Raw genomic sequence first — 17,759 nt, 5'->3', positions numbered from 1 at the left:
AGACGCGTAATGCAAACGAGCTGATGAAATATTTCTATGATTCTTGGCCTCTTCGAGTTCTGGTTTCTTGTTTATTGGTTGTTTTGGGTTGTTTTATTAAGCTCGATGACATTGCTTTGCTCTGCACATCTTTTGACCCGCTGCCCGTGTGCTGTGGTGGATAATTCACGCCTATTCATAGCAGAAGAGCACTTAAATGCTGTCACTTAAATATTGATTGTTGGGAGATTAGGGATGGAATGGCTTTGTGCCTTTTATCTTTTCTGAACCATTTATTGTGCTCTGTATGCTGGATCAGATCCACTCTGATCAGTGCTCCCTGAGAAATGATTGTTCCAGACAACATAATGACTTTCATATGTCATTTTCTGATTTCCAGCTTGAGCCTTAAAAATGTTGGTGGAATAATGGGTTTCTGTAGGATTACTGTAATTCAAAAGGTCATCTAGGTAATAATTATCTTATGCATTTGGCTTAAGGAATTCAGAAGCACAACATGCATTCAAATTCTCTTCGCAGATTGAATGGTTGAGTTTTGCATGCAGATGTCCCAGAATATAAAGACTAGACCTAAATTTAGAGAGATCTTTCACAAAAAAAAAAGTAGATTATAATTTTGGTACAAATTGAAAATTTAATTTATTTCTTGATTGAACTTCTGACAAAGCAGTTAGCAGAAGTGTGTTTAAAGTATTTCAGTGAAAGTTTCACGAGCAGCAAGGTGGGATAAATGGTCTCTAGTTCCCAGTGAAACTGTCCATTTAAGAAAGGATTCTAAATCATAGGTTTTAAAATCATTGTTTCAGACACTTGAAAATGAATTAAGATAATACAACATACTATGAACTGGACATATTTTGGTGTTTCCTGGTCCTTGTGTTACCTCGTCATCTGCAGGATTCAGCACTGGGAGACTGGGATGATAGTTTTATTATTTAAAAAATTATATTTGTTAATAAATAGTTTATTACTGGTTCTGTGTGCACCTGTTGAACTGTGTGTGTGCCTACGGGTTTTGCTTAACTGAGATTTGTTATGTGCAAGACTGAAATACAGATTTTTGAAAACATAATGGATCAACTCCCTGCAGCAAAACCTTTTATTCCTGTGAACTTGAAATCCCATTATGGGTTGGTGCTGCATGTTGGAGTTTATGTACTCTCTGTTCTCATGTGCTAGTGGTCTGAAGATTTATGTCCTTAGCTACCAGCATTTGGCCAAGTTAAACACGCTCTCAAGATTTTGGTGTGGAACTCAAAGCCATAATTCTCACCTGTGTACAATTCAGTTACATCTTCATTTCAGCTCATAAAATGTAGGTGAGTTTTAGATCTCTGCCTGCTCCTGGAGTCTGGGACCCACAGGTGTGATTATGCCAGTCTGTGCCCTCCCTGCTTCCCCACCCCTTTCAAAAAACGGATAGCACAGTTGCTGTTTTGGGGAGATTTTAATTTTTGGAGCTCTCAGGTTACAAATGTTTGTTTATTTTTCTTTCTGCAGGTCTTTTTGGTTCAAGTTAATCCAGGTGAAACCTTTACAATAAGGGCTGAGGATGGAACCCTCCAGTGCATCCAAGGTAAGAGGATGCACAAACATATGGATGAGCATTGCTGTGCTTCATGGAATACCTGTTGTGTCCTCTCTCCAAAAACACGATTTGCAGCTCTGAGAATGCACTGAAGTCCTGGGGAGTGAGAACTTGCAGACGTGGCTGCTCTCTGTATTCTAGGAGCTCAGTATTTCAGGATGAGTCACGCATTTCTTGGAAGTCCAGGAGGATTTCTTTCTTCTGTTATTTATTTATCAGTCCCATCTTGCAGCCTCCTTGCATCTTTTCTGTGACACCCCCTCCATTTAAGCAGTGGAGGAGTGGGTGGTTCTTGCTTGGAGTTCCATCCCCATGGAAATGATGAATTAATAGCTGTTTGAGATAGATGTTACAGAAGCTTCCCTGAGCACCATCCAGGGTTATTTGGTCTTGATGAGCAATAATAACAGCAATTTAAAGCTGCTTGTTGAGATTTATAGCCAGCATGCTGTGTGGTAAGGAATTGGTCCATGTGGCAATTAACAGAGGAATAAAGCTGGCTACTCCTTTTATTTAAGAAGAATGCTTTATTCTGGCTCAGTACAAGAAAGATTTCCATTACAAATATAATTATGACCCCATTTATTTATAATTTTGTTCATGCTCAAAGTGGTGTTCAGACAGTCTATTTAAATGATTGCAACTTGAAACCTCATGGTTCTGTATTCCCAGCAATTTAACGTGTTTGTGCCAATGGGACTTGTTTGGTACTCATCAGCAGTCTTTCATAAAATTGATTTAGAATTTCTAGCATAAGATTGTCTCCTTTTATTTGCTATAGCTGCAGTATTGACTGCCAAGGCTCATGTATATTTGTATACACTCTTTCAGTTTGGCCTGAAAACTTCTAATATTCTTTTCAAGCTAAAGCTTCTGATCCTACTTTATTCTAAAATATTTCTATTGCTGAATTAACTACGTGCTGCAAACACAGGAAAGCACCTGACTGTGGTGGGTGTGCTTTTTTTTCTTTTGGTAAAGCTGCTCTTAACCATGTAGTTGTGGAACTTAATAGTGCTCTACTGCAGAAGATCTGTTGTAATCAGCCTGAAAATATACTAAGATTTGGATATGTGACAGTTCTGGTTTTTGCTCTGAGGTTATTCTAGAAGACAGGCTTATGTTGTGTGCAGTGTTTTTGGAAATTATACACCCCTTGCTCCACAAAAGTTAGTGTCTTTTTTTCCCTCCTGTGATAGAGTTTTTGGTATGTTTAAAGGTTATGGAGTGTTTGGTGTGTTTAAAGGTGAATGTATTTCCTAAGCATAGGGCAGCACTCAGACAATAATGATGCATTTTCCAATGCTCCCACATAGCACTATGATTAGCAGGATAAGGAATAATTTTAGCACTATGTTAAGGCAGCATGAAAGTCTCTTTTTGGGCAGTGCCTCTCGGCTGGTAGCTCCCTGTGGAATAGATGATTCTTGCTTTTTCCTTACTGCCACGTACTCAGGCTTATGACATAAGATGTGCTGCTGAATATTCAGAGTGTGAAGGATGGCTTTATTACAAATTGGGTGACTCTCCTGAGTGCAGGGAGTGAACACTGTTAATAAAAACTTGAGATGTCAGGCTCAGTAACACTGAATTCTTCAGGATACACAAAAGCTCTTCCCAAATGACCATTCTGCAGGGACAGATAACTTTGCTTTTGTAGAATATATTTTTTTTTCTTTTAAATTTTGCATATGACTTTTTGAGCAGTATGAAATCTTCAGGTTGTGCTCTTGGAGCCAGTTCTGGAAACCCTGTGAGCCCCACTTTGTGTCCAGAACCCCGTTTGGCTCCACAGCTGTGGTCTCTCTGTATGTGCTTTAGAGGACTGAGGCAAAAACAACAGAGAAGATGACTTAGTGAATCTTCATTTGTCTTACCCAGGTTGGAAGAAAGACACTTCCTTGAGTAAAACCTCTGTGAAATATTCTGTTTTAAACACCCTGAAGTGTAATTAGCCACTAATTGAGTAATCACTGCTTTAAGCCAGAAAGAACAGATGCACGTTTGAATGTTTCTGACGTTTTGGAGTGGTTGAAGAATCTCAAATACAAAAACTTCTTCCAGTTCCTCAGGGTTGCAGCAGTAAGATAATCAGTGAAAACTTAAAAAAAACCAAAGCAAAAAAAAATCCAAAAAAAACCACCCCAAAAACCTTAATAAAAAACAGGAATAAGTATGTATTTGTAACTGAGAATGCACAGTGTTGCAGCAAGTTGTCTCTTCATTCCTTTTTTTTTTTTTTTTTTTTTTTGCATATAGTTGAAGATGAGTTGTTTAAGGATAAGCCCTGTAGATCATAGTGTGGGCCTGGATTAGGCAGCTCTTGGAAATGATGGTGGCTGGGAGAAATTCAGCTGGTCAGTGGGCATGGAGAGGGTCTGTGGTTTCCTTGAGAAGACATTTAAAGAGAAAATAGATAAAAAAACCTGCAATAAATCTGGTTTTCCAGAGAAGTCCAGCCCTTGAGTGCACAGTCCACGTGGTGAGTTGTTTAGGGAAGCATCTGAACAGTTCCAGGTGCTCTCAACAGGAGTTGTGTTGTTGTCTGACTTCCTCAGGATTCACATTCTCCATCCCATGTGGTAGAAGAGATGCTGTGCTGTGTGACTTTTGTAGCCTTCATAGCAACAGCCAAAAAGAGTAAGGAAAAGTGATGTTGGGGATTAATTGAAATTAATTTTTTAATAGTTGCTAGGAGCTGAATTGAGACATGAGTTTGCCTGTGTGGATGGGAAGCACACGGTGCTGCCCTGCTGGGCTGGGCAACACCCCGGGGCTTGCTGGATGTTGGGCCTGGCCACCTGGCCTGTGGGGTGAAGGGGAAACATAAAGCACATCCTTTATTCATGTGTGATTCCATGGCCAGTCTTTGTTCCTTTCGGTCCATCTGGGTGTTGATGACAAATCACTGGTGTGCTTCCTTTGGGATTTCCCTGCTCACACCCAGAAGGAGTTTGGGGCTCTGAGTGCAAAGCTGCTGCTGGGTGGTTCAGGGGAGGCTGCTTTAGGATCTTCGTGCAGTGGCTTTGAAGATTGAACATGTGTATGTGCTCTGTCATCAGTCTTCTAAAAGCTGCTCTTTATATAAGGTTTGACAGGTATTAAATACTTCATAAATGTGTCAATACTTCATTTCCTTTTCACATATTCCCTTTTTATTTGTCAAAAACTCAGGACTTGACTGTTGCTAGCTCTGCAAGAAAAGGACAAGGGTAGGGCATATCCTCAGCCATTTCTTTACTCAGCTGTTAACTGTGGACCTTGTATTTCCTTTGTATGAAAGATTGCTTCTAGCTAGTGCTGTGTGGAAACCACAATAAATGAAATATGGAGCAGGGTGAGAGCCTGGATTTGGTAACTACAGAATGGAATTGAAACAGACCTCTGAATTAAAAAAAAAATTATTCAGCTTTCTAAATTTCAGAATAAATAGCTCTCACATGAATCTGACATGTTCAGGAAACTCCCTTTTCCCTAGTGGCTGGTTAAAGACGAGTTTTTTAGCCAATATCTTAAGATCTTTGGTAGGAACTTTTGTTGCTGCCTGAGAGTTTTGTCATTCACACTTTAAAAATTGACTGTGCATAGTTTGGGGCAGCAAAGCTGTACTTGAGAATCTGTTCAGAGCCTTTCCCTCCTGGAAGGCAATAATGCCAAGCTGTCACACCCACCGTGGTAGGAATAACATGGGCAGAATTATTATTCTGGTGCCAATTGAACTTGCTTGTCACCCACATGTTGAAAATATGTATCCATTGATCACACAATGCCCAATTATTGCTAAATGGCCTTTTTATTGCAATCCATGTAAATGGTCCTCAAGCTGGATCTCATTTTCTGCCACAAAGCAAACTGAATTTTCTGTAAGAATGTAAAGCTGCAAAAAGCCTGTAACAAGGTAGAAGAAAAGCAGCTGATGGAATAAAAAATGGAATCCCTGGTAAATTCTGCCTAACCCATGCTACTGGAAATACTCTCTTGAAACTCATTTCTAGTCTTTGTCTTGTATGTCAGTACAAGGTTTGGAATAGTGAAGAATAGAATTTGCCTGAAAAGAAAACAAATATGGTAAAGGGTTAAAAATTCTGCTTTAATTCTGGTTGGAGCAGAGGGAATTCACCCTTGCATTGGGTGAGCAAGTCTCTGCATTAAACTGGCTTTTGTGATTTATTCAAGGACAAGATACAGATGTGCAATGGCATGGAGGGGGTATAGTTATGTTGGAGCATAAATATCTGCTGCAGACAAGGACCTAAATTGCTTTTGGGTGGTTGCATTTTGAAATGAAAACAGGATAAAAGCATAGTCAGTTTACTAATACTGATATTTGTTTCAAGTGATGTTTTCAAGTGTTTTGCCATTGAGGCTTGAAGTCTTTGCTTCTTACCTTGTAAAACAAAGAATGCAATAATTAAATTTCAGTGCTGCTTTTGCTGTGGCTCTAAAAGTGAGTAACTCAAGAAAAAGACCAGAAGTATGCAAAAAATTTAGCAGTGGCTCCTAAAATGAAAGATTTCCTGGAATTATTACTCCCTTAATTTGGTGGGTGGGTGTGGTTTGGTGTGGTAGTGCAAAGGAATGGATAATATTAAAGGCGTAACAGCTGTATATTTGTATAGGAAGAGTGTGTGTCAGTGAAATAAGGCTGTTAGTACAGTCCAAACAAACCAAAGTGTGTATTTTTTTTCCCTTTATGTTATGAGGTTGGAAATGAGGAAGTGAGTCAGTTTCTAGCAGGGGATGAAAGAGTTGAAAATAGATGGGACAGTGTGTGAGCAGGTGAGTGGTACCTGTCGAGTGTTACTGGGTGGGGACAGAGGCACCAGGATGAGGGTGGTGGTGGGAACAGATGGATCACAGAATTTGGGTTTGAAGGGGCCTTAAAGATCATCTCATTCCAACCCCCCTGCCATGGGCACTTCCACTATCCCAGGCTGCTCCAAGCCCTGTCCAACCTGGCCTTGGACACTTCCAGGGATGGAGCAGCCACAGCTTCTCTGTGCAGCCTGTTTTAGTCTGTTAACGCCGTCACAGTAAAGAATTTCTTCTCTTACCTAATGTAAACCTGCCTCTTTTTGAGTAAAGCCTTGTCCTGTCACTCCATAACTTTCTCCAAAGTCTCTCTCGAGATCTCTTTGAGCCCTTTAGGCACTGGGAGGGGTTCTGAGGTCTGAGAGCTCCACTCTCAGCCTGTCTCCATAGGAGCCTTCCCAGCATTTCCTGGCCCTCCTCTGGACTCTATCCAACAGTTCCACCTTTTATTTTTGCTGGGGACCCCAGAGCTGGATGCAGTACTCTGGATGAGGTCTCAGGAGAGCAGAGTAGAGGGGAAGCATCACATCCCTTGATGTGCTGGTCCCACTTCTTTTGGATGTCACAGCAGAGGCTGGGGAGGAGAGAAGCCTAAGGAGACAGGAGAGAAAGGCCCAGGTTTAGGTAGCTGGTGGCTGTGTTCCAGTGCTGCCAGCTCACCTGCTGCACCAGGAGCTGGGAGCACCTGCTCCATCACTCTGCAGGGGCAGATGTTGGATTTTTCATCAGTGAACCTGGCGTGGTTTCACTCTGAGATGAAAGAACAGCAGCACCTGAAGTCATGCTGCTTTGAGAGGCTTGAGAAGGCTGGAGATACTTTAATGAAGAGCAACTGGTGAAATCTACAGGTGGAAGGTTCTTTGGGCCCTCCAGGGCAGGCACTGCCTGTGTGCTGGTGAGATCCAGAGGCTGGAGCAGAAGTCCCTTTGGTTCAGTACCTGCTGCTATCCAGAGCATCACCTGAATTATCAGAATTTGGCCCTTGGTTACATTTAAAGAAATAAGTTTGTGACTGTGTTCTAAGTATGCTGCAAAGCACTGCATTGATCAGAACATTCAATTTGTCAGAGCAGAAAGCAACATTGTCCTTTCTCAGCTGTATCTGCTGCTCGTTGGGATCTGCTGTGGTTGGGCAGACTCCTGGGGAAGGGCTCTGGGGCACATCTGCCAGGGTGCATGGACAGGATGGATGTGCTTGGCTGGGGCAGGGAGGAGGGGTGAAAGGCTGGGTGAGCTCTGGTTCTGTTTCTCCTTGTTTCTGCAAAGTGTTTCAGCTCTTTCCATCTACGTGCTGGTGGGCAGGCTGGTTACACGGGATGGAAAACTCCTGTAGGAAATGCAGTTTCATTTCAGACTGTTTTGGTCATTAGGGCTTGCAGCAGAGCAGTCTGTGGTGGTGTTTTACAGCATAGCTCTTGGTATTAAATAGCTTTTGTTTACACTTTGTTTATTAAGCTTTGGCTCTGTTTCTTTCTGTTTACCAGCAAGGGCCCTTTTCACCCTATTAAGTTTTAAAACATAACTCTTACTCCTCATTTACATCACTTTACTTTGACTCCTGGTGCTTGGTGTCTAGATTTAGTGTTTGATGGAAAAGCCAGGCCTGCAATACCCATGGCTCTCCTGTAGCACAAACAAGTTTTTGATTTAAAGTTCTTTGTGTTAATGGACAAATGAGGAAATATCTGCATAAACATCTTCCAGAGCAAAGCTGAGGTTGAGAATAACTGGGAAGAATCCCATGTCAGTGTCTAACCAGCCTTTGTATTGACCAAAATATTTTTTTGAATAGATATAACAGAGTCAGTATTATCCTTTAGAGGCATTGTCACCATCTTCTTAGTTTGGTCATTTGAGTGTTTCAGCAAACTCAGCTCTGTGGCACAGGCTGGGGATGAGCTGTTCCTTTCCTGTTGGGATGTTATCCATGGTGCACTCCATACTATAAACCACCAGCTGTTAATCATATAATCACAACAGACACTGTTAATTTATTTTCACATTGTTGCCCAGCTAGAAAATACCAGAATTTTCAGAGGAGCATTTCATCCTCTGTGATGTTTTTGGTGTCTGTCAGAGGTAGAATCTTTGCCCTTTCAGTGTTTGGTCACGTTAGAAAACTGTGGTCCCAGTGATGTATCCCTTATTCCTTTCATGTGCAATAAACAACTTGAAGGCTTTCATATCTTTGTGATGAAATCTAAGAGAGGGCAGAGAGCTGCTAACCTGGAGTAGGTTTTTCCCATGTCATTGTCAGTGAGATCACACCACCATTCCCCGTTCATCTCATGGTTTTATTTTTTTAGCACGCCACAATCAAGTATAGGAAGCCATGCAAGAAGCCAAGAGTAAACAATGGGATGCTTTGTTTACTGTGTGAATAATCTTAGCTTCTCCATTTTAAATCCGATAATGCTAAGAATAATTATGGAAATTTATTTTGCATGTGTGTGATTAAATCTTGAACCAGATGCACCTGCACTTGTAGCTTTGCTGGGTGGAATATCTGGTTCTTTACAGTTGGTAGCTGTTATTTGTTATAGTTCCCCCGACACGAGACAAAAGGAAAAAGAATCTTGGCATGTAATTAAATTTTAATTTGGTTTAATCTTTCCAAATCCTAAATTGTGACTGTTTTATAGTACACTGAGAGAAAGGGACAGCGATACAGCTAAGGCTGGAAATATTTTGGAAATTCTATGAAATGTGGAAACCAAGGATTTCTGGAGACCCTTGCTGATGGTCTGTGGCCACCTGTGCTGGAGGGATGGCCAGAGGCTCTCCCAGCCCTGCAGCCTGGTCCCTGTGAAGCTGCTGGGATGGGACCTGGCAGGCAGGGCTGTGTCCTGCTGACGTGGCCTCAGGGCACAGCAGCCCTGCAGGAGGAGGAGGGCAGGGGCTGAGAAATAAATTAAGACTTGAACCATTCTGGTTTGTACATATGTAAAAACCAATCATCCTGCTTCCCAGCAGAACAGCACCCAAATGAGCAGAGATGCAGTTCTTGAGGCTTGTCCTTTGCTAAAATGGAGATATTTTTGTGTATTTGTTGGAATGCCTAAGAATCTGCTGCTGGGAAATGCGTTGATCTCTAGAATTAGGACAGCAGACTTTAAAGACAACTGTTAGAACATACGGTCTGGGCTATAATTTCAGACTTTTTTTGGGTTTGTGAATATGCAGGACTTGTGTTTGGGGTTTGTGTCTGTCCTTATTTCCCTTGCGTGCGTGTCAAAAAAAAAAAAAAAAAAAATATATATATATATATATGCATGTGTCTGATATAATCAGGAATTGTGGTACATCCAAGGGCCCTTGGGAAGGCTGTCTTGTACCAGCATACTATTAATTTTTAAGTTTCCCAATATCTCTGGATCTCAAGGTGCAGGAAAGCTCTGTGAGAGTGTGGGTATCTGCAGGAATGCTGAAGTTGTGTCAGCCCTGCTGAATGCAGTTAATCCTCCTAGTATGGACCTAGTGCATTCCAATCAGTAGTAGCAGGATTTTCAATCCAAGATCCACAGGCTACAGACATTGCAAACCCATTAGTTAGTGCTTTTCGTCTTTTTACAGTGTATTAGTGCAGCTATAGTTCTGAATTAGTAAGGTGGTTGTAGTCAACTTTCTTAATCTGAAGTAATTCTATTTATTGGCCAGAAGAATAATGAAATTATTCCATTATCCTTATTGAATTCCTTTACTCCGCATCACAGGCAAATACTGATTTTCCCATGCTTTTTATTCTTCAGTGTCTGTGATTCTGGTTCATGTTTGTTGTTCATGTAGGAGATGTGGATTAGGGATGGGGGTGAAGCACGTTGTAACTTTGTGTCTTTGCAGAGCTTTTAGTATTATGCTTTTCATTTTTAATTTTGAAACAAATCTCAACTTGGATAAGCGATAATAATGAATTGACTTTAAATGGTAAAGAATGTAAATTGGGTTGTTGGTTTTCCTAAATTTTAAATTGTACTTATTCCCATCATAAAAAAAAAAAAAATAGTGTAGTGGTTGTTGAAAGCTGTATTGAATCAGCTGTTGATTCTGCTGTTATCAGGTTTCTGGGGCTGGGTAGCTTTCACTCTGACAGTCAAACCCCTTCTATATTTAGGTACAATTTGTGTGATCATATATTTAAGAGTCTTATTTGTTCCTTCTGCACCAGTGTTTTCTCGTGATTGCTGCCATAGGGTGGATTCTGTGCCTGTGACATCAACAGCTAATTTTGTGTGTCGTGAATATTTTCATTAATAGAGGTTTGAAGAATAGATGATATTACAGAAATAAATTGTTGAGTCAGCTTTGTAATGAGAGCATCACTGGCTTCAAAACAAAAAAGGAAAGGAAGAAGCCCACTCAGCCATATTAACCAGTGTGAAATTGCATAACTGTGGACAACCTCAAAGTGTTTAGACTGCCATCCAGTTGTGTCAGTAATAGTTGTAATATATATAAGTAGTATATATAAGTAAATCTAGAATCTGACTTAATATTCCAAATTATTTAGGACAAATATCTTAAAAACAAACCTACACTGTGATTTACTCATTTAAGCACCACAAGACTTAATTTTGATTTTTCCTTTCTTTGTGGGTCAGAGAGCTTCAAATACTACTTAAAAATCAAGCTGCTCCTGGAGATGAGTGGGAGTTTTGGTTTTTTTTTACAATGTACCAAGTTCTGCCATAATTTGTGTAATTTAGTTTATATTAATGTATCCCATGTGTTATAATGTAAAGCTGCAGGGTTCTGCTTATGCTTTGTTTATAAGTGGGTTTGATTACTGCTTACAACTTCTGCCTTCTTGATTATATTGTTAACAACAGTTTTGATGGTGTGTTTTGTGATTTGGTTTGGGTTTTTTTTCTTGTTCTGTTTTTTTTCTTCAAAGTTTATTCCTTTTGTTTCCGTTGGAGATGAGAACATTTGAGTGTAGCTGTTAATTTCCTGTCAATATGCCCCATATAGGAGATATTAAAAAATACTTGGTAGCACAGAGCCACGTTAACTCAGTTTGTCTGGGAAGGATTACAGATTACTCACCAGCAAGGTTTATTTTTGCTTCTCCTGGCAAGTGAGAAGCAGGTATGGAAGAAAGAACCTGTGCAGAAACCCTGGTGTAAGGCTTTGTTAGCAAAGTAGGTTTTAATTGTTATATTATAGGAAGGCTTTGGTATTACCACCACTGGCAAGTAAGAGCTTGCAGTTTTTTTTTTTTTTTTTGCTCAAAATGCTTGGATTTTGGTTTTTTCAACCATACAGCTTTCAAGCAGTTTTATAAGTGATTGTTTGGTTTATAACTATCTGTGTACTATTTATCTAAGCTTCACCTTTTAAGTGGTGTACATGTTAAGCAAGGCTATATTGTATTATTTATAAAAAATCTAGCTTAAAATTCCTAGAAACTCTGGGAGTTTTGGTTGCCCTGCCTGCTGCTGCTGAGGGTGAGGCTCTCCAAATGCCATCTCGGCGAGGTCGCTCCAGATGACCTCTGTGTAACGTAATAGAAGACTATTTTTGTCTCAGCAGACGATATTATCTCACCATAACATTTTTGAACATTTCTGGCTGGATTGTTCTGAATGTTGGAGCTGTGCCTGCGGAGGGGACTGAAACACAATGCCTGCCATTCTCAATTGTGTGAGCACTTGGGTTTGATGATGGGGCTGTGGTGAGCAGGGTGGGAGTGGGGCATAATTAGGCTCCTCCAGTCCAGTTCCCAGCACCTGTAGCCTTGAGATGTACACTGCCTCAAATATGTTTGATTTCTAAACCAAGTATTTGTGTATAAATGTGTGTGTGTGTCTGTGTATATTTGTTCATCTGCTTTTACACAGAAGAGGGATCTATGTAGAACTGTAAAAATATACATAAATATTCAAATTTTTTTATTTTTATTTATATATGATAATTTTATCACCTGAAGATGGTTACTCAGCTCTCCAAAGCCATTCCAACCATGACTCTTCCTCTGAGTGGAACTTTTTCTAATCCTTGGTGCAAGCATGGAAATAGCAAGCAAGTGCCTTGGGTGATTTGCCCACAGGATTTTCACCGAGGCTTCATTAAGGTTACTTAAGTTAGAAGTAATTTGCCTCCCTTGAGGGAAAATTCTGATATTTGGAATGTTTATCAGTCATCTGCAAAACGAAATGAACATAATTGGTGGCTAATTGTTTGCAAGAACTGTGCAACGCAATTATGAAGAGTTAAGCTGAAACCAATTGTGTTTATGAAATCTAGCATAAGAAACACTATATTAATCCTGCCTCAATACCAGGAAACGCAATTAGTGTAATTAAGACTATCATATTGTAATTTTCTTGGCGACTCCATGCCTTGGCAGCCGCTTTGCCCTGCCGGGGCTGGAGCGGAGCTCCTGTCGTGGCTCCTTCTGCCAGGAGAGCTCTGGAGTGACTTTGTTTACCCAGTGCTGGGATGTTGCTGGGTGGAAAAAGTGCTGCAGCTACTGCCTTTGGGTGGCTCAGCTGCGGGCACTGTGGCATTTTGCAGGCTCTGCCTGTTCCAGCTACGAGCCAAGGGTTGGGAGCAAGGTTTGGGATCGGTTCCTCCAGTGGGATTTCAGCTCCGGCGCTCCTTGGGGTGTGGTTGCTGCCAGTCCTGCCCTGACAGCATGGGCCAAACTCTGCCACCATCCCTTGTCGCCCACCGTGCCTCACTTGTCGCCCACCGTGCCTCACTTGTCGCCCGCCATCCGTCCCTGGTCACCCACCATCCCTGTGCCACCCTGGGGGTGCTGAGCCCTGGGTAGGAGGGGACAATGCCGGAGTAAGAGGCTGCAATTAGAGCAGAGTAAACAGGGAGATGAAGAATTACAGTTAGACTCTCAGCATTGCCTGCTAGATCACAAGAAGCACGTAAATAAATAGCTTTGTTTCTGTTGAAATAAACATAGGCATGTTGAACTTGGTATCAGGAGCAGCAATCATAGATATCACCATGCTGGTAACAATGTGGACCATCACTCTTAAATCAGCTTGAATATACATTGCTGATGGATTTGTTGTAGCATGTGCCCTGGTCAGGAAAAAATGAGTATGGTAACATAGTTGTTATTGTTGCAGTTTGTCTGTCACTGCTGTGAATGCACATAATTAAGGGATAATCAGCATAATGCCTACTTTGAGCTCTTCTTAATGGTTTAATTGCTTCTCTGAGTTAAATAAACACTTTATGCTTATTTTACAAATTTTTCCCCAGGGAACATGTCACATGGAAGTGTACGTGCATGTATTTTTTTTTTTGTTTTTAAACATAAAGAATAATCGGTTATTTAATTAAGCTTCTCCTGAAGTTCTCTTTTGGGATATTCTGTGTTCTTATGAGCTACTCTGATAATTAATGTGTCAGAATAGGCTGGGTAAGAGAGGCAATGAGTCTGTCAGTGGGAAAATGGACGTGCATATTAATGTTATTATTCCAGAGTCTCTGTGTGCCCATCGTTTATGGACACAAGTGCCTGTGTATATTTTTCTGTACTTTGTGAAATGCTTTAACAGTTTGAAGGGACTGTGATGGCTGCAGAGGATGGTTGAGGACTGTCCCCAAGTAAAGTGAAGCTCTGGGTTCCAACTGGTTTGAAACCTGTGCAGATGTGAGATCTCCCTGGAGATTTCTCTTCTCTAGGCTAAATAAGAAGCTATCTAATTGTTTTGATCCTTTTTCCCTATTCATTTGGCTTTCCAAAGACACTTTATTGCACTGCATGCCACATTTATCACATGTCCATTGGAACTGCCTGGAATCTGCAGAAAATTTTACTTGGCTCTTCCTTGTACTGTATAAAAGTCTTTGTGTCTTTTCAAAAGATTACCTGCCCCAGAATACTTAGAAGGGATATTCATTATCTTCTTTTATTACCTGCATTTCTAGATCCTGTCTGCTCAGGCAAGGTACAGCTCACTTTGGGTATTATTGGAATTTGCTCTTTACAAAAGGCTATAGCAGGCTCCTGGGTGAGCTGGTTCAACAGTGACATTATTTAGCATGGGAATTGAATGTTTTCCTAGGAAGTTTCTCAGCCATGGAGCCTTGGTTTGCAAAACACTTATGGGTACAGCGTAATTACTGGGTAAAGGTTTTCTTCCTTTCCTTCATACGCGGAAATTTAATCCATTTCCTTGGAATAGGTTAAACTGCTGAATTGATGAATACACTAAGTTAAGATGGTGTTTAAACAATGCTGTTTAAAGTGACATTTAGCACAGGAATTGAATGCTTTCCTGGTAAGTTTCTCAGCCATGGAGCGTTGGTTTACAAAACACTCATAGATACAGTGCAATTACTGTGTAAAGGTTTTCTTCCTTTCCTTCATACGCAGAAATTTAATACATTTCCTTGGAATAGGTTAAACTGCGGAAATGATGAATACACTAAGTTAAGATGGTGGTTTTATTGATGACCAGCAGGGTGTAAGGACAAACTTCATACTCTGCTGGCTCTTGGAGCAGTGAGTGGCTTTGGATGAGCAATGACAGAACTCTTAGTGGAGTTTTTCTCCTCCTCTTCACTCCAGTGGCTTCTCTTCAAGTGATGCTTAACTCTACAGAAAGGTGGGGATGTGTTCAAAGGCTTTTTAATTTATGTATTGATGCCTTGGCTTTATTTGAACTGCAGCCTTTTATATATTCAAATAACAGAAGGTTAGTTTTCCTCTGGCTGAATCTAAAACAAATTGTGTTGTTGACAAACACAGCAAATTGAATTAATTTCAGTTTTAGGGCCAACACAAATACCTGAGCATCAAATTTGGGTGCTCTGCTCTGAAGTGCATTATATACATATAAGAAATAGAGGTCTATAGGCTGATTTATCAACTGCTGCTCATTCCCAGTTATTTCCATTCTATATGTAGCCAGAAAAGCTTATCCACAAGATGAGTTAAGGGAATTAGGTAGCTGTTTGAGCCAACTGCTATGTCAGAAATAGAACTGTAGCTATTTTCTAAGCCCAGACTGTACAGTTGTAATATTACTTCAATACTACTACCTCTCCTCTGCTTGCAACTTCATAAACCCTTTGTTTCATCATTTTAGGAGCTGTATGGCAAGGACCATTTTGAGTATCCAATTTGGAACATTATTTTTCTTGCTTTATTTTTACTGTTAAGATAGATGTGCCAGGCAGGCATAGTGGTTAGTCTTATCTGCCTGGGTTTAGTGAGTTGCTAAAAGCAGTTTGTGCAAATGTCTGGGCAATTTTAAATGGAACTTTTTATAATTAAAAATGTAATGAGAGTCATTAAAGCAGCAGTGATTCTGTTCTAAGTACAGATGCAGTTAGAGGCTGAAAAATTGTCTTTCAAACCAGATAGCCCTTAAAAGCTGGCAGCATGCAGCACTGCTGATAAGGAATGTGGAGCCCTTTCTAAGCCCTGCATGCTTCCACATGGGTTTTGCTGGTTTTTGGAGCAGAGGCTGCTCTCTCCGCTGGTTTCCCACCCCCCTCAGTAAAAAGTGACTCTTGTACATGTGTGGGGCTGACTTTGACTTGCTGTGGAGACAGATGATGCTGGGAAACGTGGCCAGAAGAGTTGTGTGCTCGGTGGGGTGAGAGCTCTGCCTGCCTTCCAGGGGACCAGACACCCTACAAACTCCTCAGCAGCCAGTGGAGCAAATTTGCCCCCTTGAGAAGGATTTCCAGAGCACATATGTAAACTGCATGCTCTGATTAATTGTCCTTTTGAAGAGTATGTTTGAGTAAAAGAGGGGAAACTACATGCTGCAAGTCTGAGAGAGTGTTGGCCAAAGTAACATCCGCCACCTATGAGGGGCTGTAGAGAATCATGCTCAAAATTTTATTTGTATTTTTCTGGACAGCGATAAAGTGAAAATAGTATTTTATTCCCAAGTGCCATTTTATTTGGTTTGCTGGAATCCACCAGTGCTGTTTCATTGTACACAAGGAGCTCTTCTCTGCGCCTTTCTGACTCCTTTCTCTTCTGTATTTTACCTGTGAATTACTGCATCTTCCAGTATTTCTAAGCTGCATTCTCTTCAGCCTTGCTGTGGATGTGTTGCTACTCATAGAGCTTTCAGATCAGCAGAGTGGCTCTTCTGTCTTGTACTGCTCTAAAGTGCTTCTCTCCCTTATGATTTTTGTATCAGTAGAAGACAGTTTTTACTGGTAAAAACAGTGGTTGTTTTTGACTTTGGTTTGATACAAATGACCTGATCTGATGGAGAGCTGCTGCTGCTGAAAGACATGACCTCATGATGTCCTCTCCACCCTTTGCATCATTTCCCACTGTTTCCTTTGCCTGGTGCTGGCATTTGCCTGACCCATTAGCCTGGTCAGGAAGGAAAAACTGATCTTCTGCCATTTAGTCTCAGCTCCCACAGTTCAGAAGCAAAAAAGAGGAGGAGGAGGAGGTCAGGAGGAGGAAGAAATGAGTGATACTTCCACTTTAGTGGCATTAGCTCACAGACCTATTTATCCAGTCACTAATTATGCACCCTGGTAGAAAACTTATGAATTTGAGTTAGGAGCATGAGCTGCGTGTTATAGGGGTTGGAATAGAAGAAAGCTACTTGTTTTGTTCACTTTACAGATTATTTTACAATTTTTTTTTTTTACAAAATTTTTACAAATTATTTTGTTCGGTTTACAGATGGTTTTAAGTGCCTGCTTTTCACTGCTTGTTGGGTGTGTGTGCCACAGGCTTTGGGTGGCTGTGAGGCATCATCACATGGGCACTCCAGAAGAGAGTCTGGGACCCTCATGTGTGTGAGACCCTTTTTATTGTTCCTTCTGCATATGGTTTTGCTGTGGGGCTTTTGGAACCCAGCCCATAAAGAAACCATCCATTGTACTTGTGTCACCTCAGGCTTCTTTCTGCTGGGAACTAGAACTGATCATCTGCTGAACTGCCCAGAAAGAAATGGAAGATGCAGATGGCTGAGGGGCACTTGAGCTGAGGAGGTGCTGGGCAGTCAGATGTCACTTCAGTCCTGTGGAGATCTTCTGGCAGGACTGTGCCTTTTCTTTGTCTGGGAACCATTTAATTTGTTTTCAAGGAAAATTGCAGCCACTTGTTGGGGATCAGTAGATTGTGAGGAGTGCACAAAGGGAGTCCCTGCTCCTCCCTGGCCTCAGCTTAGGAGCTCTTTCACTAAAAGATGCTGTGTGGAGAGGAAATCTCTCCCTGATTTCAGAGCAATATACATTCTTCAGTTCAGAAACAGTGGCCTCTCCTGTTGCTTGTCTCATTCGTCTGTTCAGATACAAGGAGAATCACAGCAGCCTTTGGGCTTCAGAGAGCTTGGCACATCTTATTTCAAATTCAGATGAGGAATGCCAGTTTGCCCTGCTCTAGATCTTCCTGCCTTGCTTGCAGCTT

General features: G+C 41.1%; 1 protein-coding gene across 2 annotated transcripts in view; it reads left to right on the top strand.

Annotated features, from left to right (window-relative positions):
- The window catches only part of FNDC3B (fibronectin type III domain containing 3B), a 187,165-nt gene that overhangs the window by 43,189 nt on the left and 126,217 nt on the right, over positions 1–17,759 (top strand). For both annotated transcript variants that reach the window (XM_072933671.1, XM_030279927.4), the window contains one exon: positions 1,501–1,576. In XM_072933671.1, the coding sequence (XP_072789772.1) occupies positions 1,501–1,576 (76 nt within the window). The remainder of the gene's footprint in view (positions 1–1,500; positions 1,577–17,759) is intronic.

This window comes from Taeniopygia guttata, chromosome 9, assembly GCF_048771995.1.
Source record: "Taeniopygia guttata chromosome 9, bTaeGut7.mat, whole genome shotgun sequence".
Lineage (NCBI taxonomy): Eukaryota > Metazoa > Chordata > Aves > Passeriformes > Estrildidae > Taeniopygia > Taeniopygia guttata.
This window is presented reverse-complemented; position numbering and strand designations above follow the sequence as displayed.